The following is a 27,848-nucleotide window of genomic DNA, read 5'->3' as shown; positions in this document are numbered from 1 at the left end:
ACACATCTAAGATTTGATTATTTGAAGTATCTAAAAAGAATCCTTAACTAGTTTTAAACTAAGTATGTCTTTAAGGTTATGAGAGTAGAAATATGTCTATAATAGTACAGTTTGTTATCAAAAGTTTCCAGATTACAGATTTGTGTTTACTTTTATAATTTATTTGGCTTGTTTACAGATGTATACATGATGTTACAACCAACTTTTTGTATTTTACTGTCTTACTTATTTTAAATGAAGTTTAAAGTGCTATTGTATTTATGCTTAAAATTGGATAACATGTAATGGTGGTCGTGATATGTTTTAAACTGTAATTATTTATATTCTGTGTATAATGATTACTTGTTCTTTAAAAATCTTCATATGTATCATTTCTAGTTTAAAAAAAAAATAGTGTTTTCTCATCTTAGTGGCCTGAGCAAGAAATAGGAATAGGTGTGTTCCACTTGGGTGAGAAACAAACAGTTATTGATCTGTATAAGTGCAAATGTTGTTTTCAACATTTCATTTGTGCACATAGTTTCTTCAGCTTGTGAAAAATTTCTCATTTTTCATATTTAATATGCTTATTATTACAATCTTCCATTGATGAAAAAAGATGTCATGTTGGCATAATAATTTGTTTAATGCATTATTAGTATCTGTTGCTAAAATGTGGCCTTCATAAAGTGTCTAAAATTATTAATTTTGATTATGTTTCTGTAAGTTGTTTATTCTGATCAATTACAGAATTTTTTTAATAATATAGTAAATGCAAATTAATGTTAAATTGCTCTTTTGTCTATATATTAAATAAACTGTGTGCTGAAGGCATTGAATAAATTTTACATGTATATGGGTATCTGTTTCTTGCCAAGGCTGAAACACATCAATTCTTATTTCTCCCCAAGGCTGCTATAACAAGAAAGTACTAAATATTCTGTTAAAGGAATATGAACCATTTTGAAAATTAATTTACTTTTTTTTTTTTTTTTTTTTTTTGAAGAACTAGAAAATCATTTTCAATTAAATGTGTAACTTTCTCCTATCTTCAGACTTTTCTCTTTCTCTTTTATTGTTCCGTATCTCACTGTTCTAACATATCTCATGTACTGAAAATATGTCCACTATAAAATCTATTTTTTGTTATTTTTTCCATGGCTGTGCTCTGCCTTGACTGCACAAATAACGCATCTGCTATTTTTCTGCTTGTCACCCCTCACACATTCCTCCTCACCCACTCTCCTGTAACCTAGTACCCGTGATGCACTCTGCACCTGTGGCCGATACCACAGCCTCTGCTGCCTCTAATTCCACTTCTGTTGCTTACTGTGACGACAAGGGTCAGGTACTGCTAGTTCTATTTCCTACAAAAGCACACCACTAAATTAGGGCTGAGGTTCTACCTGGTTTTAAAGTTTGCAAGTGTGAGATTATCTTGAACTTACTTTCCTCCTGTTTTTGCATATTAATTTCTAAAATTTTAATTATGTCTTATGAAAAAATGTACAGATGTTGCACCTAAAATATTGCTGTGATTTCACATTTAATAATATATGAAACTGTTTTATAACAGTGTATTGTATAGCAAGAGTAAAATAAAGAGACATTTTGCACTAAAATGTTTTATTTAATAGTATTTTCTTTTATTCAAAGCAACTGCTGTTTGGATAATGACATCGTTCCTGATTGAAGTTTATCAGTAAATACTAAGCCTTTTGGATTAGAGATAATTGCTTTTTTTAATGCCTATTTTTAAAGACTCTATTTATGAAAATAACCAAAAGAATTAAATGCTAAAGAAATGAATAGCCAGTTTTTTCCACTAATAAAATCCTCAATCCAGTCATTCATGATGCAGTTAAGAAGAAAAGTTATTCTTTTCTTTCTATCATTATCAAAGTATCACATCTTATCCTTCTGTACTACGAAAATTATTAAAATATTATCTTTAGCAAAGATTTGGATTTTTTGACGTTATTCGCATCTTTAAAAGTATTTCTATTCTGTTTAATGATTCCAGCTGTAATTTATATTTATGTCCTTCAAAGAATTTATGTCTTAGTTGCTTTTTCTTTATTTTCCATCAGCAAAGGAGATGTTAGTGTGTGCGTTCTATCATTCAGAACTACTTCCTATTCCCAAATTTCTTTCTGTTCACTTGTGCATGTATGTTTCTTTTTCATCAGTTTTACTTGAACAGTTAAGAAGAAGAAGAAGGCTCTACTAAGGCTGTTCACATATTTTTTAAAGGATTTTCATTCCATTTACAGAAATATTTTACCTAAAAATTTTGTGTTTTAAATGTTCCATTTGAAAACTCTTATTCCTCACTACCTTTTCACACTGTAATTTCCAAGATAATAAAGCTTTTTTTAATAGTGGAAGAGGTATTTTATCCCATTTTGTTGAACACCTTTCCAAAGTCTAAGGAGGTTTGTAGTTTGACGTTTGGACAATCCCCTTGTTAAAAGTCCAAAAGCACATAACTCTGTGGATGATACATCAGGAGATTTAGTAGTGGAAAGTATGGCCTTGATATGTTCCATTCATTTCAGAAAATAAACATTAAATTTTGAGGTGTTGTGTCCTGCTTTGTCTTGATGCAGTTATAGTGATCAATCACGCTAAGTGTAGAGAGAAAGTATTTCATATTTGAAAATAAAAAAAATATATTCCTGATAGTATGTAGATTTGACCTTAACAGTTTTCTGCAATCTCTCTAATTTTTATTTGTCATTATATCAAAAACCAGCAGCAATTATAAATCCCTTTAAAAAACTTTCTTTAGATTCTTTGAACTATGTTCTAAGTTTTTTTTTTTTTTTTTTTTTTGTTTAATAGTAATAAATGGATCTCTCTTTATTGCGGTCATTTAAAGATACCCAAGATTCATCTATTGTGACAAAATTATTTGTTTTTGTTTGAATAATTGTTTCTTATATAGAATTCTGCAGTACATTCTGTTTTCAGTGATATGTCATGGAGATCTAGGATGCGCATTATGTTTTAATGCCTTTTTTAAGTTTCAAATCATCATTAATCACTTTGTTTACAGTTAAATTAAGCGTTTTAATGAATATGCAACTCTCCTTATGACTTCAAAGATTTTATTTTAACATTAAAGTTTTTAGTTGTGTAACATTCGAAACATTCTGTTTTTTCCTAGGATATGTATTTTGAAAATTTTTTCTCCTTAAAGCCAAACTTTGACATTTTTCTCCTTTGTTATTGACAGATCTATCGTTGCTTTAGATACCAAAAAATCATGGCTTTCGCAGCATTTTTTAATAACTGAATACTTCCGAAAGAGCACAAACATAGCCTTCCATCTATTGCTTTTTTAAAAGTGACATTTTGCTTGAAAGACGATAATTTGCACTTTTAAAAATATAGTTGTAGTTTAAAATAATTTTACTGCCCATTGGCTAAGTGCCTAGCGCATCACGCAACTGCACTACAGGTCCGGGGTTTTGATCTCCAGGCTGGGCAAGGTTGACTCGTTAATGGCCTTTCATCCCTTAAGTGGGTCGATAAAATGAGTACTAAGTTCACTTGCAAACTAAACACCTGGGGGCCTGCGACAAACGGACTACTTGCTTAGGGCATATGCTGATCACTCCGTAGCCCAAAAGTCAAGAAAGCAGGTTGTGCCACTGAGTTTAGTTTAAAAATAATTTTTCCAAGCTGTCGATTTTTTTTTATAGCAAAGTCATCTAAAAAGTATGTGAACAGCTCCTGTATTTTGGTAATTGAAATTATCATACTTCAAGTTAATTTTCAGTACAAGTTAATTTCTGTTTGTTATTAGAATTTCTTTAACGTTGTTGGTTTCTCCAGCATCCAGCATGTTGTTTTGTAATATTTCATTAGCAAAAAATTGTCTTGTGTTTTTTATACTAAGAATTTTCAGGCTGTAGATTGTAAGAAACCTTAACAAATTCTGATCGATTTGCAGTTTTTCTTTCTTTTTTTGGGGGGGGAGGCTAGCAGTGTCTTTTTAATATTGTCATTTGAATTTTCTCCTTTCTTTTCTTTCCTAACTTTTGTGTAATGATTTTTTTTTTTTTTTTTTTTTTTCCCCATATTGAGTTTTGAATTCTCTCCTTCTTTCTTTTCTTTCCTAACTTTTGTGTAATGATAATGGGTTTCCCCCCCCCCCCATATTGAGTTTCAAGTATCCATTGTGATTTATTTTAGGCTCCAAGAACTTTACTGCTAACTAGAATTACTTTTGTGTATGATTTCTTGTCATCAAAATTGAACTCTTTTCATAAAATGATGTGCTGCAAATGATTATCATTGTTGTTGCAGTTGACTATAATAGCACTCATTTTATTATCTTTACTATTTTGAGGGACATATAAAAATGTAAACATTGTCTAGTAAGAAAAAAGTATGAGGTTTTATTATTAATCAAACCCCTACTACCCCTGAACATCAAGGCACTTCTTAGGATGGTAGATGTGTTGCTGTAATGGCAAAATCTTGGAATATATTATATGTTGGATAAATTTTAATTTGTGCATCAACTCTGCTACATTTCACATTGTTTTGTGAAATGTTTTTTTTAAATATGATTTCTTTTTTAAATGTTGTATGAAAGCGTGTGTTGACTTTATTTTTCAGTTAAGTATGGTAACATATCTTTTTTCATCAGTATAATTTTACTATTATAGTTTCTCCTGAAACTTGTGATTAGAAACTTTTATACAGACGATATCACTAATTCTAAATGATTAAGAAAGAGTGGTTATGCTCTAGTTGGAAGTAAATATGGTAAATAATTTAATATGTGAATATACTGATTACACCATGATCAACACTGATAGTAACAAAATTTAGTAGTTAGTAGGCCTCCAAGTAAGAAAAATGCCTATGATTTAAAAAAAAAAAAAACTTAATGCCTATGATTTAGAAGATGTATTTAGTTATTCTTTCAACTGCAGCAAACAAATAGTGATTTTTTTTTTATCTAATTTTTGCACTTGATAATTAGGTCACAATATTGTGTGCAGATTACATCTTAAAGTAATATGAAACAGCTGTAATGTAATTTTTGAAAAGTCTTTTCTTTCTACAGTCCCCCCCACCCAGTTTTTCTGAAGTCATAAAAGACTAATAATATTCGTAATTAAATACTTTCACGTGCTATCTTAACAGTCAGACATCTAGTTAGGGATGCTTATACACGACCAAGGCCTATCGAGATTATCTTTTAAATGAAAGAGTATTAGTCTTTTTTTATTTTTTCAAGAGCCTGTGAATTCAAAAACTGTTCATTGATAGGAAGTGTCTGTTACAGTCCCATTAATAGAGGTTCGACTGTATATTTTTTTTTAAATTCGAAACTTCAGGCAGCAGTCTTCTGCATATTGGCCTATCAGTGAATTATTATGTCAAAATTCTGGAACAAAATATGTAATATATGGCATTAAATTATATTTTATGATTATATTAATAAAAAATGTTATTATTTATATATTTTAGTAGGTAGCTATATATATATATCATATTGAAAATTATATACAGATGTGTATATATCATGTTGCAAGCTGTATTTAAAAGTAATAAGAAGACAGTATAATTTATTCATAAAAGTATAGGATTGTATTATTAGAATTATTTCAGTAAGGATGTTTCTTATATGAATTATTAAAATATACATATTTAAATGTATAAATGAGCTCTGTTTATGTGCCCAAGACCAAAGTTTTATTTCTTATATTAATATCTGAAGGATACCTTGATTTTTAGGTTAAAATTTTTTTTCAGAAATAGTTATATATATATATATATATATATATATGTATATGAACTTAAATCCATTTAGTGCGAATACAAGTTATTATTACTTGCGCAATTGCTGCAAAGTTAGTTAATCGTTTGCTTAAATAAGTTCAGTCATGTTTTATTGCATCTAGATATATGGTTGAGTATGAAATAAAAAGATTTCTGAGCATTTTATATACACAGTAATATGTAAGTTCTTGTATTTGTGTTGTGAGAAAATAAATTCATCTATGTTTAACCCAGAAGCATGGGTGCTCATATGAGTTGCACGAGTGTGTGCAGTAGGTCATTCATGTTTAAATCTTCAGAAAAAGTGTTACAGTCAAAAGTCGTTAATCCGGACTCGTCGGGACTTCGGCGATTCCGGATTATAGATCATCAGTTTAAATCTGGTAAGATGGCATGCAGAAATTATAAAATTAAAAATATGAAACTGTAATTTATCAAATAAAAGAACAATTATGATCTAAAGGGTATCAAAATTTACAAAAAGGAAAAGCTTAATATTTATTTGTTTACTTTATTAAAAATTTATTTTAATGTAAGTTGTTTAAGTTGCTTCGTTTCATGTGATAATACTTTCTCTTTAATTCTATTAAACAGACATAATTTCTTGTTTAGTTACAAAGTTCCACTGTTCAAGTCCTATAATTGCTGTGTCGAGAATACCGACTAATTTGTCAATCAAAATTTTTTCGTTTTCAATAACCTCTGTATCACTTTCTTCACTATCGGAAGCGAATTATATTGACGAGGAATTTGATTTAAATCATATCAAAGACGGTGTACATCGAGATGAAATACTACATTTAGTAAGGAATTATAAGCCAAATAAAATAAAAACATCTGCTCTGAAGATAAGGATAGTGCTGACAGATCAACTTCCAATTCATTGCGCGCCGTGTTGTTTCCCTCCTCCCGCAGAGCAGCGTGAAATTGATAAACAGATTTCGGAATGATTAGATAATCAAAGGATATGCCTTTATCATTTTTTGCAGCAATTCCACTTTCTGTTTAATGGACTTCGAAACATACTTTCGCTTTGTAGATCCTTTACATATTAGTAAATATATATCGGAAATTCTATTTGACATAATCGAATGTTCAAGCTTACTTTTATAAAATTGCTCTAATAGTCTGCAAAAAATAATAAGCCGGATCCAATTCGAAGATTAAGGAACAACGCTATCTGCAACTGAATTAGATAATTTTAGCTTAGCTTATACCGTCCGTTATACATTAAACGCGCATGCGTAAACATATTATGCACATGTGCACACGCATATTCGCAGCCGTAAAGGTCTTTCGTTGATGCGTGCGCAGAAAGTTTGTAGCTTTGAGGTCCGGATTATGGGCTGTCCTAATTAGCGACTTTTGACTGTATATCTATTCCAATAATAAATTTTATGATCAAAATTTAAAAATATGCGCATTAAAATTTTTAAATCCTTCAAATGCTTTTATGAAATAAAATTTCCCAAAGGCATAGAAAATCGTATTATATTTTAGCATAAAAAAAATAGTATACCTTTATATAGATTCTTTATTTTCTTTGTTAGTACTATAGACACAAGGGGAAAATACAATAAATGTTAGCATCATATTGAACAAAGTGTTGTCGTGTATTCCAAATACAAATATTTTTATATTTGGTGCAGCGCGTTTTAATTTTTCTGTGGTTTCGCTAGGCAAACACTGCATTCTTACCCCCCCTTTTTTTTATCATTTTGGATATTTTTTTTTTCTAATAAAGCAATTTAAGTCATTCTCACTCTTGTTTTCAGAATCTGTATCAGTTTCTGAGAATTAGTATCATGTGAACAAAAAATTCGGGATTTTTTTTCAATATCTTATTCAATATTTATTATACATTATTCATATGCATTATTCAATACATTATTCGCCAGTTGATGCATTTAATAACTTTTGCAGCATTTCTTCCTTGTAAGGTAAATTATGCGACATGTTTGCCGCTTTTCGATACTATCACATATCAACTATATAATAGTGATACAAATAGGAGCACTGGGTCTAAAAGACCCGATCTGATCAAAATCAAAACTCCAAATAAAAGTCCCAGCAAAACAACTTCGGAAATATAAAGAGATCGACCTCAGACACTACACTTGAGCTTTACAACTTGCCTGAAATAGAATGGGCTTTGAGTGGGCTAATGAACTTTTAATTCATAAAGTAATAAGTAATTTTTAAAGCTCTTTTGCTAATCTGAAAATTGACTTTTTCATTAAAGACCCGATCTGATCAAAATCAAAACTCCAAATAAAAGTCCCAGCAAAACAACTTCGGAAATATAAAGAGATTGACCTCAGACACTACACTTGAGCTTTACAACTTGCCTGAAATAGAATGGGCTTTGAGTGAGCTAAAAAACTTTTAATTCATAAAGTAATAAGTAATTTTTAAAGCTCTTTTGCTAATTTGAAAATTGACTTTTTCATTGCATTTATAATGAAGTGTTTATTTTTATTCTATGACATTTTGTATCTGATAGTTTTATTATTCGAGCTGAAGCAGCAAGAAATTACATGAAGCCTTCGTAAGTTAAAAACTAATAAGCAGTGGCAAGGTCTCTATAAAGCAGAAATCCAGTTTGAAAGTAGATCTACCTGAACAGCTTCAGTCAGTCTATTTAATGATTCATTGGCTTTACATTGGTCCATTGGTACCTTCCTAGGTTACATGAAGAAGTCATTTTTCAATTATATAATAACTAATAATGAAAAATAGACTTTTTGCAAATTAACAGTAAATTAATTTTTAAAATAAAAATATAAAATGTAAAAGATGAAGACAGTCACAATGAGAAATTATATGCATCCGCTATATTTTTTTGTCTGCCACTATCAGATTACTATACTTTTCAGTGCCACTTCAGTGGGAAATTAGTGAATGTGGAATATGGTATCTGAAGAGAGCTTAATTTTTTCTTTGGATTAATTGCAGGAGCATTTGCAGCTAGGGTTGTAAAAATTTTAAAAATAAGTCTAAAACAAATGGTTTGTTTATTTATTATTTGTTGAAACTTGTTCTTAAAAAGGCTTTATTGGTGGAATGGCCAATAAAAAGCAAAGCATTATGCATTATGTGACTATAAAGTATTGATTTATAGAATAGCATATGATATTTGTGTGCTTTGATGCCAATTTAATCTGTGAACTTCATATACCCAGTAGCATTTATTTCATACAAAGTGTGTGTGTTATATGGTGGTTGTTCGAAAGTTAGCGATCAAGGAAATCTTTTTATTTATTAATTTAATGAAAAAATGGCAACTTTTTTTGCTGATGAGCTCAGCAATCCCAATTTTAAATATGAGGTAAACATTGTAAGTATAATATTTGTAATAGTTTTTAACCCAGAAATTATATTCTTTTCATTAGATCATGCTTTTACATTTGTAATATGATCAATCCCATCTAAATATTTTAGTTACCTTTCTTTGACAAATTTCTAGTGCCAGACATATGCTGAATGATAGTCTTTCATATTTTTTATCTACCAGACAGTGTCATCAAAATGAATTTCTCAGAAAGCTCTAATAGCATCTAAACAAAATGTAATTTTGCTTTTGTCATTATATTGATGACATTGCAAACAGTTAGTTCCCATAAAATAGTGTTCGTATTTTACTGCTATAAGACGCACTTTTTTTCATAAATTTGGTCTAAAAAAAAGTCTTATATGTGAAGGACACAGGTTACAAAAACATAAACTTCGATGCCCAGCTCCATCTTGGCCTGAACTTGAAAATGCCGTAGAAATGTGGATGATAGATAAGAGGAAATCTGGGATAATGTTCCAACCAAAATGATAATCAATGAGGCCAAAGGATTTGCAGAAAAACATGGGACTCGGACCTTTTCAGGGTCTGAGGGCTGGTGCTACAGGTTCATGAAAAGGCAAGGCTTATCAAAGTGCACACAAAAACAACTATTGCACAGAAAGTGCCAGCAGATTATGAAGAAAAAATACTAGCATCTCATAGGTTTGTTATAAATGCACACAAGAAAACTTCTTTTGAGCTCGGTCAAATAGGAAATATGGATGAAATTCCACTCACATTTGATGTACCATCCAACAAGACTGAGTATTAAAGGGTCTAAATCAATAACCATAAAAACCACAGGTCATGAAAAAACCCGATATACGGTAGTTCTAACATGTTGTGCTGATGGCATAAAACTACCGCCGTTTTTCATATTCTAAAGAAAAACTCATCCGAAAAAAAAACTTCCAACAGGTGTAATTGTTCATTTTCATTCGAAAGGCTGGATGGCTGAAGCTGGAATGAAACTGTGGTTATGGAACGTATGGGCGAGGCGACCTGGTGGACTCTTAAGAAAACCATATCTTTTGGTTTTGGATCAGTTTAGCGCCCATATAACTGAAACCATAAAGAATAAAGCGAGAAAATTAAAAACCCAGATAGCTGTCATTCCTAGTGGACTGACTAGCCAATTGCAGCCTTTAGATGTATTGGTGAATAAGCCATTTAAGGAAAAAGTTCAAGAACAATGCAACAAGTGGATAGGAGAGCCACATCACACCCTCAGGTAGAATGAAGCGGCCCTCTATTTAACAAGTGTGCAAGTGAGTAAAAAGATCTTGGGAGGACATAAAGGCTGAAGTAATTGTTAAGTCCTTTAAGAAGTGTGGAATCAGTAATGCTCTTGACAGAACAGAAGATGACGCGTTATTCGAAGAAGGTGATACTAGCGATTGCAGAAACAGTAGTGATGACAATATTCTTGTTTTCGATGATGATGATGATGATAGTGAAAAGGATTTTTATAATTAAGTGATTAAAGTCTAATTTCATGATAGGCAATGTTTTCCTTCAATCTGTGTTTTTTGTTTGTTTCTGCTTTATTTTGTATTATTTTTTATTGCTTACCGTTCGTTCATTTATTCATTATCGAAATTTATATATCATGTTCTAAATAGCTTGCCGTAGTTTATTTGACTTTTACGAAACGTGAGAACTAAAAGAAACCACATTTTAAGTTATTGTGGTACCGCAAAACGTGAGAACTAAAAAAAACCACATTAGCGCGGACTATTGGAAATTTTTTTCCTTGTGTGTGGCTTTCTAAATAAGAGTGCGTCTTATATGTCATCAAATACGGTAAATCTTAGGATCTAAGCCTGGTCTTGTTTAGTAACTAGGCTTAATAGCAATGATTGCTGAATTGATACATTTTTAATTTCACTTTTTTTCTCTTTTTTTTCTCATGTTTGCTGTTATATATTCCTTCTAAGGAAGAATAACTGGTGCTATATCTTGTTCTAATTAAATTTTATATTCCTCCTTTAAACACAGCTTTAGATTCTTTAGATAATTTTGTAATATGTACAGGCATTGTTTTATATCAAACTTAGTAAAAATAAACTCTTGAAATAAATAAATGCTTGAAATTTATCATAGTTGTAGTTCCCTTGTCAGTGGTTAAGCACTTCGTCTTCCGAAGTAACTATTTTATCCCAGAGCATGTGACTCATTTAATTTTAGGCTTCTGTATTCAAAATGCCTAGAATTTTTTATTTTTATTTAAAAAATGACATATTGCATTGATCCTGTATGTAACTGAAAATTAGATTTTAATTTATTTTTATGTCTGTAATTTGTTTTTAATTCTTTCATATTAAAACTATAACATTTCTGCATAAAAAAGTACTCTCTCAAAATTTGGGTTTAGTAGTTTAATTTGTTTCTTTTTTCAATATAGCTTTTATATTGCTTGCAAAGTGATGGTATATCTTTTTATAATGATGACAGATTTTTCCAGGAGCAAAAAACTTATAAGTTTGTTGAAAACAATATTCATGAATTCTTTCACATACAGAACTTTGTATATTTAGTTATCTTTTATGTGTGCACTCTTCTTTGAACACTGTGTTGTATATTTAGTTTTCTTTTATGTGTACACTCTTCTTTGAACACTGTGTTTATAACAGTATCTTCATCTCTTATTATTTTTATTTCCTTTGCATTTATTCCTGCTTATCTGCATATATCAAGAGCATTTTTAATTCTGTCTAGTGCATTAACTTTATTTTCATTTCAGCATTTCTGATACTATTAACAATATTTAAGCTACCTGTTAATGTGCATATAAAATTTAACATTTTCTCAAAGGTTTCTATATAGTCATGTCTGGTTTCTGAATGCAGTTTTGATTTCTAGCAATATGTTTTTCATATGCAATAATGCCCTAAGCTTGTTTTAGTGTTTCGTACATCCCTGATAAAAATAACTATTGTAAAAATAATAAATTCCTAATAATTTATCTTTTTGTTTTTGTAAGTTACATGCTGTATGGTAATTTCATATAATTGAAGCCAACTTTTCCAACTGTTAGTGAGATTACCTTCAAAACTGATAGGCTGTAACATTTTTAATTTTCGGTTTTAAAAATTTCTGCCATAAAATAAGCAAATCTATGCCAAATCTGTTTATTCACTTCAAAGTTTTTCACAATTCTGCTGTGTGAATTGAAGTTCCTCTCTCTCTGTCTCCCCCCCCACACCATTCGAAAGACTAGAACTAGTTTTCTGAACATTTTTATGTAAGTATACAAACCTTGTCGTATGAATGGTACATACGTTTGTGATAAGCAAAATCTACTTCAAAATTCATCAGCTGTGGTGGTTTTAAGTTTTCTGTTTTAAAACTGATGCTGTATAAAGAGAGAAAGTTGAATTTGAAATAGATCTATGCAGTGATTTCAGATTTCTGTAAAATTTCTAATGGACTATTATCCCTTTTAAATTTATAGCCATCTTACAAAACTGTAGATGGTTTTATAGATAACTTAAAATACTTTATTGTAATTCTGGACTATTTTAAGATAGTGGTGGCACATATTCAGCATCTGTGGCATATCCCAAAAGGCAACATACTTCAAAAAGTTATGTTGTAGATCTTGGTGGCCATCTGCTATGTATGTCAAGTCGTTGGCTTGGCAGCACCAAAAAACACCTGATTTTATATCCTGTGACTTTTCTTCCTCTTCTCTTCCCTAGATAGTATGTCCAAGAGATTAGTTATGTGCTAATCTTATCTGAAGATCAACTGGAGGTATTGCAGCCAAATCATTGTATGTAATCATTGTAATCATTGTATGTATTAACAACATTAATCATATTATTTTAAGAACTTGATTACCATCTAGATGTATAGCATCTGACAGATGGTTCACTCTTTGAAATATAAATCTTTTGATGCAAGTAGAATTTGAGATTTCTTTTATTTCTAAATGCTATAGTACTTTCTCCACTCTTGAAAATAAATTTATACCACATGTGTAAAGTAGTTGTGGATTTCTGTAATTACCCTGTGTGTCTTATACCATGACTAAGACATCTCAGTGCATTGATGAACTCTTCTCTCCACCTTGTTTGTTTGTTTTTAGTTTGCAGCATTTGCGTTTATATCTAGAAAATATTTTCAGTAGTTATGTTAATTTGGGGATGATTAAATAGATGTATAGGTAAAATGATTTTTCTGAGAATTTTCGTGAGTAAATACTTTTTATCTATAATTTGATGACTTTTGTTAAATATTTTCTAGATGGAATCATCAAGATATGTTGTGAAAGTTATAATAGTTTCTTTTTTTAAAACAAAGGTATTTAAAACTAACCACGGAATATTGTCGTGTGTTTCGTCTAACTTTATATATCATGGGATAGCGCTTATTATGTAAATTTTAAGTCACTGATTGTTTGTATAATTACTTTAGAGGCTTAAAAGTTTTTAAATTATATTTTCATGCATTTGTTCTTTTCTGTCTGTGTGATGAAAACAAACATTATGTTAAGAAATAAAAATGTATTAAGGTAACTTATTTATGATTTCTTTCATATTGATGCATTCTTTACTTTAAATATTCAAACTTATATAACTTGATTCTCAATAATATGTATTTATTTATTTAGTAAATTCAGATATGCTTTAAATATGTAGAAAACTTACAAAATTCAAGTTCTAATGTTAGCTTTTTACAGTCTTTTTAAAAATTCTTTGCTGTTAGTTCTCTCTGTAGTTTTACTTTCTTTAAATCACTGTTGCAAAAGGCTGTCCAGGTAGAACCTCTAGTTGCTTTTTTATTTCTTTGGTATATTTTTTTCTTACTTTTATGATCTGTGCTTTTAACTAACTATCTATCTAAAACTTTCTCTTCTGTAGCTTTACTTTTATTGTGTTAAATTTCTTCCAGTATTGTACATTCAATTTCTTATGTATGTATACACTTAACATGCCGATGTGATTAAATATATGTTAGCACTTTTTTCCTATTATTAAAAGAAAAGTTAGCAAACATTTATTTAAAGACATCAGTGTATATATATGAAATTTTGAGATTGGGATATTTATTTAACATTATTAAAATATTCTGATATATTTCAGTTGCTGGACACCCTGCCACTGTGCCGAGATTTTAAATCCGGACTGTGTAAAAGGCCACAGTGTCGCTATGTTCACCTTTTAGAAGGTTAGTTTCCATTTGATTCTACTTTATATGTTTTCATTTTATGTTAATGCTGTTTAATAAATTTACAGATAGATTTATAATGAGACACTACTAAAATTATTTATAACATTTCTTGAAGTTAAAAATGTATATAGGAAAATTTGAAGTTCACTTTGATATAACAGAATAGTTGCTAGCTTCTTGCTACATGTTTTATTATTTCTCATTTTTTGCACAAACTTGTATTTATATTGCCTGTCTGTTATTGCATGTGGTAGACCAGAAGTAATCATTTCTTGTCTATTTAAAGACTTAATCAAATACAAAATAGAAATTTGCTTGTTAGCATTAAAATCATCTTAGAGCAGTGCTGTACATATTTCCTGAAAATGTGTATCTAACTGATATAGTTATACACTTTGTTACAAGTAGATAAAATTATAGGTATATGAGCAACTGGAAGGAAATAAAACATATGTGTTAAAGATTGCTTTAATGAATTCAGAGCTTATAATTACATAGGTTTGTCTTTCCTAATTTATATAAATTACTATAATTATTATACAAGTTAAAATACAGTGTAACAATTGAACAAATTTTGTAAAATTATGAAATTTTGTGAGAGGAAGATTTGGTTTATATGTAGAGAAAAGTTTGGTTGCACATAGGGAACAGCAGGAAAGATATGCATATATGAGCTTCAGCACTAGGCTTCATTACTTAAAATTTAATCACTTGTAATTTTGACAACGCAGTCACTTTGTTACTAGATCAAATAACTCAGTTTTTAAGAGTATTCATAAAAAGTATACTGCAGATCCCCAAAAGCATAAACATACAAGAAGTTGTGATCTGTTGCTTTAATGAAACTGGTAAGATGAACATACAATATTTAATGCATGGTTCTTAGAACTTTTTGGTATTCTGAGTCTTTTATAGTTTTAAAATTATTCCAGGATGTTTAAATACTTATTAAATTTTAATTAATCAAATAATAAATTTAGAAAGAAAGGAGTGGCTCTTCTTAAGAGTTAATTTATTTGATGCTTTTTATATTTAATTAGAGAAATAAATTTAAATTTCTTACATAGATTTGTGTTAAATTGAAATTCTATGTTTTAAATGTAAATTTTTTCAAATAACAGTAAAACAAATTCTTAATATTTTTCACGACTTTTACGGAACTTGGCATAATACTTTGTTATATGAACAAAAACAAGGGATTGTGGACGTCTGAAAGCAGTTGAATTTTCTCTAGACTATATCTAAAACAAAACCTTGTGAATCAGATGAGAATTTCTGCTTTGTGAGCGAGAGCATATGTATCCAGAAGCGTCGTTCTCCAGTTCTGCAATGGGCATCGAGCTCCACTGCGTGTCATCTGGCATTTATGAGCCAATGAGCACAAAGCAAGCTCAAGGCTGTTATTTGGATGTTCTTTCCTTATTTCGTTCATCTTGTCCTGAGTTGTGTGAGTGCACATGCCTTTGGGAAATAGTTTTAGAAATCATCATCTTTTGTTATGTCTGCGAGAAAGGTGAAATACTCGTGTACGTTTCAAAAATCGTACACAGTTGACTTTCCTTCCATTATTTCCTCAAGGAAATGTAATAAATTTGCGATGTGTACCATCCATCGTTGCGATTTTTCGATTTCGCATGGTGGAAGGGCGGATGTTCTTAAACGTGTGTGTTAAACAAAAACACAAGAACAACATGAGTTGTTTTGAAAAAAACGAAAAATTAAATTTTTCTTCGGAAACAAAGGACCAAAAAGTGATTAATGCGGAATGTCTGTTCTCTACCTTTTTACTGGAGCACAACTTGCCACTGAATGCATCGAATAACACTGCAGCTTTATTTAGAAAAATTTTTACCGATAGTGAAATCGCTAAGAAATACTCAAGTGCAAGGATCAAAACCGGTGCAATTGTTAAAGAACTGGGTTTAAAAAATAAATCTTCAGTTATTTATTACATTAAAACAGCTCTGTTCTGCCTCTCTATGAATGGAATCAAAAATACCGATTCAAAACTGTATCCAATTTTTTTTTTTTTTTTTTTTCTTTATCCAGAGTCTTCAGAAATTGAGTACAGTGTACTTTATGTCCCCACTTTAGAAGGACATTCGACAGGCTTTAATATAGCACAGCGAATTATTAAAACTTTAAAAGAAAAATGCAGGCCCTCTGGATAATTGCTTAGCACTTGGTGCAGATAATGCACCAGTAATGGTAGGCTTGAAGACTGGTGTTGCAGGCATCTTAAGAAAGGAAAATTCAGATTTGCAGATTATGAGATGCACCTGTCACCTCTTAAATTTAGCACCTGAAAAGGGGGCAGCTTCTTTACCAATAAATGTGGATAAACACATTGTTGATATTTATTATTATCTTGAAAGGAGTTCGAAAAGGAAGGAAAAATTGAAACATTTCCAACAGCTGCATAACACTGAAATGAGAAAAATTTTGAAACATGTGTGCACGCTGGCTGTCTTTAAAGAAATGCTTATCTAAAATCCTCGATCAATGGAACCTACTTCTTGCATTTTTTAAAGAAGTAGTAAATGCTTCGAGAGTTAAGATAAAAGGCTCTATTGAAAGTTATAAAATACCTAAAGTAAATGGAGATGTAGTTACTACTTCCATTGTTAAAAATAGGTTTGAGAAAAATAAAGTAATTTCTGCACCATTCAGCAATTCAACTGGCAGTTCTCAAAATAATACTGCAAAATATAAGCGTAAAGCTGTTACAAATTTCTCTCAAAATAATAAAAAAAAAAATTGCTCAACACATGAAACATTTTCCAATTACTGTAAGTTTATCTTGTGAAGAACGAATATTTGTTTTTTTCTTCGGACCTTAACAAAGCTTTTTGCTTTTTTTTTTTACAATTCATTTTGCCATCATTCGATGTTCTTAATACAGTTCTACAAAGCAGAGTTCCATTAATTCATGTTTTGCAATCAATGATTTATGATCAGACATTTTATCAAAGTTTGTAAAACCAGTCTGTGTTTTTTCTTGTAATTCTATATACGATGTGATTTATGGTGAAATAGAAAATCAGAAGAAAGATGAAGATTTGGTAATAGGAGCTGCAACTAAAAAAGTAGTGGAAGAACTTTCAGAAGAAGACAAAAATAAGTTTTATCTTCATGTTAGAAGTTACTTCTATCGAGTATGTGATTACATACTACATAAATTTCCAGTCAAGGATGAAATGATTTTGCATGCTAAAGTTGCTGATGTTTCTGCTCTAGCAAATGCATCTTTTTCTGATATAAGGTACTTTTTGAACAGATTTCCTGTGTTATTTCATTTAGTCATGAAAGATGATGATATTGATGTTGCCACTGATATATGCAGTCACAATTTTGCAGTTTACAGTTAGAAAACTTGGATGAAGTTATAAAATCAGCTAGGATTAACACCCATTGGAGTTTAATTGGAAAACTGAAAGGTGCTGATGGAATTTTAAAATATAGTGATCTGTCTAGAATTAAGTTGGCCATCTTGACAGTTTCCCATAGTAATACGGAGGGCGAGGGGATTTTCAGTGTTGTTGCGAAAACGAGGACTAAATTTAGATCTAATATTAATGATGACACATTAGAAAAACTTTTATTAGCAAAAGCAGGCCTATGTGGCAATTGCTATGAACATAATTATGAAGTTTCTTTCTTAACAAAGGCAAAATCTGCCACAGTTCATAACATTTGTACGAAAACTGTTAAAGTGTCTTTTTTTTTTTTTTTTTTTTTTTTTAAATGATGCAAGTTATAAAAATACTTTTTATGTGTAAGGTATTTTTGTGTTGATTGCATTTAAGCCTTAGTAACTATTTAAAGTTAATTCATTATTAAAAACTATATTTTTATCATTTAAAAAGTCTTTTTAACATTGTGAAAAATCTCCTGATTTTTGACTGTCATAGGTTGGCAAGTATGAATTCCAATTCCTATAAAAAACTGCTACTGATATCACTACAACTGCTCTCAATAATTGCGTAAAGTATACTAACCAACAGCAGTGTCTTTGCATTCTCGATACAAAACAAGAGAAGTGCTATCGCGCTGCATCGTATTTTTGGCATACGACAAGTGAAGAGCGATAGAGCTTCGCCGGACTCAAATGGTTAAAGTTATATCTATATCTGTCTATCAGTTTAACTATGTATCTGCCTATAAGGTATCAGTTCTTTTCTAGGCAGATAGTTCACATGTATTTGGTCATATTTGATCAAATAAAAAGTTGTCAATTCTTTTCAAAATTCACTTGCTTCTCTTTTTCCAAAAGGTATAGATAAAATTGTATTTGGGCCATATAAGAAGGTCTTCGTGCTTTTTTGGTTCATTTTTGAAAAAAAAATTTTCCTTATTGAAAATCAGTTTTAATCAAGTACATATTGACCATTATTATCTATGACCTTTTGCCATTTTTCAGGTAGCTTCATGATTCCATCGGTGTAGAACTTCTGTGGTTTATCGTCGAAAAACTTGGCCAAGTGATTTTCAGCTCCACTTTGGCCAGCCAATTTTTTTACCATTAAGAGAGTTTTGCAGAGACCAAAACAAATGGTAGTTTTTTTTTCATGACCTGTAATAATTAGCTCCAAATATGGTTCGATTTCATTGAGTTTCAGCAGCATTTCACTGATGGTAATTCGGTCAATCAAATTTCTTTGCGTTAATTCATGTGCCACCCAAGCATCGAGCTTCTTTTTGTAGCCTGCTCTTTCCAAATGATTCCAAACTGTCATGTTGTTGATGTTTATCTCCTCCGCTATTTTCTGACAGGTTGCATGCCGGTCTTGCTCCACCAGTTTAAAAAATTTATTGACTTTTACAGTGACTGGCCGACCAGAGCGTGGTGCATCTTTGACATCGAAATTTCCGGAACAGAATCGAACAAACCACTCCTGGGTCCTTCGTTTACTCACAGCATTCTCAACGTACACTTAACAATTTTTTCAGGATGTTTTTGCAGTGTTTTTACCTTTTTTTATAGCAAAAAAGCATCACATAGCATATTTCTTCAGATATTTCACTCAGTTTCAAATTCATATAACTTTTTACATGAGCAACGAATTAAAAAACTATCATTACAGACAATGAAAGCTGAATATCACCTTATATGCACATGTTTGTTTGAGACAATTGGGGTGAGTGTTGCCGGATATAAAGGACTAGATATATATAAAGAGACTTTTTATATTACCCAATATATACAAAACATCCTTCATCTCATCAGCAGGAACTTTGTCTACAGTGTACTGCAGTGGCAGTTGATATTAAACTGTGAAGAGAAGGATACGATTTCACAGCTACAGCCAAGTCTTGATTTCTGTCAGATCCACGTGCTTGGTTTCAGACTAATTGTCAATGCTCACTATACTATACTGTCCAGAGTGGCCAGACTTTTATTTGTTAAATACAGTCAAAAGTCGTTAATTCAGACACCCATAATCCGGAATGATCTATAATCCGGCCCTCAAAGCTACAAACTTTCTGACCATGCGTCGCGTTGACGCATGCGCGTAAGACCTTTACGGCTGCGAATATGCACGTGCGCGTTTAATGTATAACGGACTGTATAAGCTAAGCTAAAATTATCTAATTCAGTTAATGTTGCAGATTGCGTTGTTTCTTAATCTTCGGGTTGGATCCGGCTTATTATTTTTTGCAGACTGTTAGAGGAATTTTATAAAAGTAAGCTTGAACCTTCGATTATGTCAAATAGAATTTCCGATATATATTTACTGATATATAAAGAATTTACAAAGTGAAAGTATGTTTCGAAGTCCATTAAACAAAAAGTGGAATTGCTGCAAAAAATGGATAACGGCATATCCTTCGTTTCTCTAACCATTCCAAAATCTGTTTATCAATTTCACGCTGCTCTGCGGCTGTAGGGGGAGGGGAACACCGGCAGCATGCAATGAATTGGAAGTTGATCTATAAGCACTATCCTTATCTTCAGGGCAGATTTTTAAATTTTATTTGACTTATAATTCCTTACTAAATGTAGTATTTCATCTCGATGTACTCTGTCTTTGATATGATTTAAATCAAGTTCCTTGTTATTATAATTCGCTTCCTATAGTGAAGAATGTGACGCAGAGGTTATTGAAAACGAAAAAATTTCGATTGACAAATTAGTCGGTATTCTCAACTCAGCAATTATAGGACTTGAACAGCGGAACTTTGTAACTGAAGAAGAAATTATGTCTGTTTATAGAATTAAAGAGAAAGAATTATCACATGAAACGAAGCAACTTAAACAACTTACATTGAAAGAAATTTTTAATAAAGTAAACAAATAAATATTAAGCTTTTCCTTTTTGTAAATTTTGATACCCTTTAGATCATAATTCTTCTTTATTTCATAAACTACGGTTTCATATTTTTAATTTTGTAATTTCTGCATGCCATCTTACCAGATTTAAACTGATGATCTATAATCCGGAATCGCCAGAGTCCCGAGGAGTCCAGATTAACGAACTTCCAAACAAAAATTTCTAAAAACTGACCTTAGTGTTTGGCTTTTTAAAGTACATAAGGGATGCAGATACAGCAGGGTCTTTGGGAACTGCATAAAAACTGGGTTATGCTTTTCTGCTGTGTCTATCAAAAATGTCAATTAAAAAACAACTTGAATGAGAAACAGATACTGCATATGTTTTAAAGTCCCATTAAACTAGTGCTTCCAGATTATTATTTGTTGACTAATGCATATCCTAGTGAACGAAAAAATTTCAGAAGCAATTAATAAAAGAAAGAGATATGTCAAGGCCATCTGATGCCCTTTCACTCTTTCTTGAACTGGGAAGGGGAGGTCATCCATTTCATAGTTAGCTATGTAAAAGAAATCATATATTGCCTTCATGCTGCAAGCATGTGCTTATATTACTTAATAATTAATCCAGCTCTTCTAAAAACCATAATTATTCTCTTGGAAATTTTCACATTATTGTAAATTAAAGAAGGTCCTGAAGGTTTTTTCTTAAAGGCTCAATAGTTCTAGTTCCGTCATTTAAAACTGGGGGCAAGAGATTAGGCATCAACCAAATGATTTCCAGAAATATTATTGATATACCAGCTTTGTAAATGAACTTTTGCATAATAATTACAATCAGCTATTAATGACTTTTCCCTAATTAAATATATCATAAAAATGAGTGTTTATATGTTTAATCGTACTTTTATTAAATTAGTTAAATACCTTTGATGTTTTGTAGGATAATATTTTTATCGTTTAATGTTATTATGCAGTTAATTGTTATCGTCAAAATAGTCATCAACAAACATTGTCACATTAAATAGTGCCTATTTTAATATAACAATGGTGGTCATATTGTGGCTCTCATGCAAATAAAAAATATATATATGAAACACGGTAAATAAAAACTGCTCAGTGTTCAAAAGAAAGTAATCAGTTTATTCCATTACAAAGTTATTAGTAAAATGAAACTTATCAATGTCTAAAGTAATTGTTTTATTTCTTGTTAAGAAATTAGTCAAAAACATATAAAATGGGGAAAAAATATTGTACTGATTCTATCAAACAGTTTTGCAAAGAAAATCTTTAGTTAGATTAGCTTTAGATTAGATTTGCTTTAGATTAGGAAAGATTCTCTTGAATTCCAACATGCAACTCTTAGTGAAGTTTGGCCACTCTTAGTCTATAATAAAATAGACCTGAAGTTTTGTAATACCAATATTTTTTCCAACCTCAGCATTATATTTCATGATTAATTGCTTTCCATTTTCCTTTCATAAATTATATTTATTTTGTTTAATTTACAATTTTATTTATTTATCATATTTTGAATTTTTATTGGCATTTTTAATTACTGTTACTTTGTATGGGCTATTAAACTTACTGTTTATTATTACTATTATTTTTAACTTATTTTAGAAATTAAGTCCTGAAAAATAAATGTATTGAAAACTTCGTACAATTATTTAGTTGTGAGGATTATTAATTGTGAGACCAATGGAGTGTACTATTGGATATAAATCATATCATATGCTTTGACTTTTCTGTTTGTCTTAGAAGGTCCAGAACAACCTTAAAACAGCTGATTTAATAAAACTGCATTTCTTGCAGCTGAATAATTACAGTAGTATAATTGTACAGTTCTACTATAAAAGGTATTGACTGTGAAATGTACTTCTTGGGTGATTCTTTGAGTCTAATTATTAGAGATCAGTCTTTTGTTGTGCACCTATCACTACTGCAAAAATCAAGCAAGTTAAAAGTTTTATTAAAACCCATATAACATGAAAAGTTACTTCACAAAACTTCAGTTTTCAAAACATTGGCAGAAAATGCTGTAAGGTTGTATTTGATTTGGCTGTATTTGAAATATAAAATAATAATATCTAGTTACTTTCAAAGTAAAATCCTTGGGAATAGTATACATGCTGCAATGCTTCTGACATTCATTGAAACTATATAGTTGTTCAAACATTAACTGTAGCGAGTACATAAACGTAGTCCCAACAGGACAAATCCACCGAGTCTATAATGCTCACAACATGATTTTTACATGAACTTCTTAAATATATACTAATTAATCTCAGAATTATGGATAGTTCAAAGAAGATTATTTCAAAATATATAGAATATCATTACGGATGATTGTGAAAGAAACTGATATTTAACTAGGTAAGAATGATGAAGGTATTTATTTATGCATTATATGAAATTCTGCCATATGATATCTAACTTTAAAGCATTAAAAAGTTATATACATAACACATCTTTGTCATTTTCTAATGTTTTCTATTTAAATGAAATTTAGTATTTTTTTCTGTAGATTATGTAGAGGTACTGGATGGGAAAGTAACTGTTTGTCGAGATGCTGTGAAAGGGAAATGCAGTCGACCACTCTGCAAGTACTACCATATACCTCTACCAACTCCGTTCATGAACAGCGTACTGTGACCAAGAAAAATAATAATTATAAAAAGAAATTTGTTTGGTTTTTTCCATGAATGTACCTATCCGTTCGATATGCCCACTGCAAAGGATCTCATATCTTTGGGTGGCCTGAAGTGACATTACTATAGATCCTTCTGTGATAAACAGATTTATTTTCTTGCAACTATGGTGACTGCGAGACACTAGTCAATAGTTGGAGTAGCAGTCACTTTATGTGCCATGACTTCAAAATATTGAAAAATGCAGATCCCCCACTCACATTTTGCAAAAACACAAGAAAATACTGATATTATTTTCTTTCACCTGTTGAATTTTCAGATAATTATTCTACAAAGTGACTGAACATTTGTCGTGATGTTTGAATTCTTTGTCAAATTGTGTGAATGACATTTATAAAGTTTTTTGTGTACAGGTTAAATTTTATTTACATCTAATTTTACTCATCTCTTGGATTTATCTATTTGCCATTGTATTTGAATATGCTTCATTTAATGTGAACAATGTATTATCATGGATCCATATATGGCAGTACAGTGAAAAAACGTTTACAGAACATTTTATAAATTTCTTTTCTCAATAGACTGCATATGATGGTATGTTATGGAAAATGATGTATATGAAACTACAGTCAAGCAATATTAAAATAAGCTATTTTTTTCTACTTACCAGTAAAACTACTTTCCGGTTACTAATTTTTTCCCCTTTTATAGTACTAGTTACAATAAGCTCTTCTGTGCAAAATTATTTTCGTAGATGGATTTGCTCAATCCTACTGTTGTTTTTCTTTATCATGATTTTAAAACGTTTTCTACATAATTTTTTATGACAATAGAATGATAGCAAGTGTTTATTAATATAAAAATATATATGTAATTGAAGGCAGGTAATTATAAATAGGGGAAAATTGCTTTTGTAATCAAATTTAAATAAATTTCTGTAATCATGTATCTCTGTTCTTTTAGATAAATTTCCTTTAAAAAAAATAAGTAATATATTTTTTTTAATATCTGTTTTTATTTATAAAATGTTTAACTATTTCATTAGATTTTACTTTCTGGGAATAATAATTTTAGCCCCCTAAATGCACGATTTATGATAGCTTATTACATATAATTGATAAATTAAATTGCATGTAAATTAATTCTTTTATCTAACTTTTTTTTTTATCTTGGAAATTTAGAAAAGTGATCAATAGTTGATTGAAATCCATTGATGTGAAATTTTAGTTTTGCTTAAGAACGCCTCTTCTAATGGATTTAATATGCATTTTAACGGATTTAACATGCATTTTTTTTTCTCTTTGCTTAAGTATATAGCATATTTCAATACATTTAGAAAATTTAATTTTGTTTAATTTGGTATCTTAAAAAATAAAAAATATTTTCAAACTGTCGGTTAACTGGCCAACCTTTTTTTAAAAAGTGTACAAATTTTTGTTTTATGAAATGGTCATTCATATGCCATTGAAGATTTAAAATGCAGTCATAATTGCCTTCATTTGAATGCTTGTAATGGTTATAATGGCTTACATAACAATCATTAAGGTTGTAATGAAGGTCATTGCAACTTTAATGAAATTCATTTGAAGTTTTAGCATTATGCATTTATATATATATGATTTCTGTTTTAGTTTAGATCCTAATTGGATTTTGTTTTTACAGTACTGCTATGAGATTGTTATTCATAAAAATGTTATTGTTTTGTAACATTTGTTTAGTCTATATTTTATCGTTAGTGTGTGAATATATTAAAAACTTATAACTGATGTTTACCCTGTAAATACTGAAATTTGTATAGAACATTCAATGTAGAGTGTGCATGCTTCATATAACTAATATTCTTTTTCCCCAAAAAAAATTGCAGCAGGGACCAAAAGTATTCGTATAGTTATAATTGTCCTTAGAAAATACCAGTGTATGCATTTCCCGATTTTAATATTATTTTCCCCATGTTCAACAATCTATATATATATATATATATATATATATATATATATATATATATATATGAGTCAGAATATTTTACCTTAAGCATCCAGTTTTGACATTCTTTTTTGTGAGTATTTTTAACTTTTTTCTAATGAAATTCATGGTTGTTAAATAGCATTAAGGGGAATATTGCTCCAGCATTTTAAAATAATTTTAAGTGTGTTTGTGTGTAATTAGAATGAGAGATCAGTTTCTTATTATTAAAGTTATCTTTTTTATTTTAATTTATAATATTTTTACAAGGCCAGAAATACAGAGCTTAGTTTTAAGATTAAAGTGATTTAATTGAGTCATAGCTGCCAACTTTCCGGGTTTTAACTGGAGACTCCCGGTTTTTCATCATATCTCTGGTAAATCACCAAATCTCATGGTTTTTAGTTTTTAGTCTTCACTAAAGAAAATGTTTCTCATTAAAAAGTAAAATTTATTGAATCAGTGAAAATTAAATTGCACAAATTGCATTCCCATTCTCTAGTGATTTTCAAGATAGTTTTTCTTATTAAATTTTATTTCATCTGAATTGTACCTTTTTATTAATTTTTTTTACCTTAACTTTTTTGTATTAAAAATTTATTTGATCTGATTGTCTTAATCTACTTGTAATCATTTGTATATTTTTATTTGAAGGTTCAAGCAGTGTTTAATTAGTTAATATATGTTTAATTTTATTTTACTTATAATTACATACTTATATAACTTAAAATATATTTTTATATATATAGAGAGAGAGAAAGAGGGTACATTACTAAGTTCATTGACAGAATTAATGAGTGCATTGTTTGGGATTTTCTCGGTGTAAAATTGTAAGAAAATTAACAAATGAAATTAATTAAAGAACATATTTAGAATGTCTAATTAAATGCTACTGTATTTTACATCAAAATTGTAGTACATAGTTCAATAACCTAAATCATGCATTATTATAAAGTAGATTAAAATCAGCTTGAAATTAATTTGAAAATGATATCACTGCTCAATGTGAAAACCTCCTAGTTTTCTCACAAAAATCTCCTGGTTTCTAAGAGTTAAAGATTGGCAGCTATGTGATGTTAAATATCTTAATATGATGTTCTTCTAATAAAGCTTTTTGCCTCTTCCTTTTTCACCCTTTATATAGTAAAGAGATGGAATGAAAAATAACTAATATGATTTCTTATTTCAGTAGCATTAAAAAGCACAGTTTTATCCTTTTACATTTGACAATAAGTTTCAATATAGTTTTTAATGTTATGCGCTTAAAATGTGCTTCATATTATTGATTAATAATAAATGTATTTAATGTTAAAACATTTAAAATCAGTTCATATAATGTATGAAATATATTAAATGATCAAGCACTTTTAAGTCATAGCACTGTTTTACTATTAAAAATTGCAGATTTTACTTCCAAAATTAGATTTTCATCAGTATTTCATTAAATATGAATATTATTGTTATTTACGTTAATGAAAAATAGATATGCATTTCCCCTGCTGCATACTTCTGATTCTTAATTTCTCATTAACAAGTTTAATCGCTTAATAATATTCTTAGCAAATATAACACTGAAAGTGCACAAAAACGAGCACTTGGTGTTTAACTTGGCATTTACTATTCAGGAGAGTAAATATGCAATAACATTTCTATGCTAAATGTTTTGAAGTGGGTGTAGTTTTTCTATAATTAACTCAAAGTGTTTAAGAGAAACTTGCTTTGAATTCTGATTTCTATTCTGTAATGGAAATCCTCTGGAAGCCATTGTAATGAATCCTACAGCCCACAAGTATGAATTTCATACTGCCTTCTTTGTATAATATGATCTACTTCTATGTCCTTCCTAACCTTTTTTAATGCACATTTTAAAATGTCAAGAATTCGGAAGGTCCAGATATAATAGTTGTATAACTTGCCATTTACTTATCAATAGATAAATTACTTATGGTTTTAACTTTTGCACTGGAAATTGAGAGTAAGTGCCATTGCAGGGTTTTGTAGAAGTACCCTTCTTACTGCTGAGAATAATGAGTTGCACAAATACATATTCATTGCTGGAATATGAGTAAAATTTTTATTTTCTGTGTTGTATTCTACATTTATTCCAGGTGTAAAGAAAACATGTTATTAAATACTGAATTAAGTTCACATATACTTAAATATTGAATTAATTTGACATATACTTAAATACTGGATTAAGTAGATACATACTTAAATACTGAATTAAATGGACATATAAATTGTTGAAATTTTGAACAGCTAACTCAACACTCAATAAGACTATCTCTGTAGTATTGTTGTCACATTTTATTGGTATAGAACAACATAAAATATCTTTTAAAGCTTGTTGATTATTCTATAGCTTAAATCAGTTAATATGTACAATAGCTAAATGCAAAAAATTAAAGGAAAATTAAGATTAATATAAATGCTTTTGGGGGTTGGAGACCAATCAAAATATTTTTAAAAAATGCCTAAATTTATATTTAGAACAAAATTTGCTAGATTGGAAGTATTTAATTATGTGTTTTATTAAGGTTCATAGCTTTGTGTATGATTACATTTGGCATGCTTGATTTAAAGATGACACATTATATGACAGATTTTATTAAGTTTTTGGGTAGTAATCTAATATTTTTTTATTTCATATTATTAAATTAAGTCATATTATTAA

At 29.8% G+C, this 27,848-nt stretch overlaps 1 protein-coding gene across 11 annotated transcripts in view; it reads left to right on the top strand.

Moving 5' to 3' along the window:
- LOC118190257 (muscleblind-like protein 1) overlaps positions 1 to 23,225 on the top strand; it is a 307,429-nt gene extending 284,204 nt beyond the window's left edge. For 10 of the 11 annotated variants that reach the window (XM_085813184.1, XM_085813183.1, XM_085813181.1 and 7 more), the window contains one exon: positions 1,236 to 1,381. In XM_085813184.1, coding sequence (XP_085669310.1) covers positions 1,236 to 1,366 — 131 coding nt within the window. In that variant the 3' untranslated portion in view covers positions 1,367 to 1,381. Of the gene's footprint in view, positions 1 to 1,235; positions 1,382 to 14,202; positions 14,288 to 23,088 lie in introns of those variants that run through there. The other variant, XR_015040246.1, reaches the window with a different exon arrangement.
- The last annotated feature ends 4,623 nt before the right edge of the window (positions 23,226 to 27,848 follow it).

This window comes from Stegodyphus dumicola, chromosome 3 (assembly GCF_044657685.1).
Source record: "Stegodyphus dumicola isolate Sdum_Otavi_A_Nest chromosome 3, ASM4465768v1".
Taxonomy (NCBI): domain Eukaryota; kingdom Metazoa; phylum Arthropoda; class Arachnida; order Araneae; family Eresidae; genus Stegodyphus; species Stegodyphus dumicola.
The sequence above is the reverse complement of the archived record's forward strand: the minus strand, read 5'-3'. Positions and strand labels throughout refer to the sequence as shown.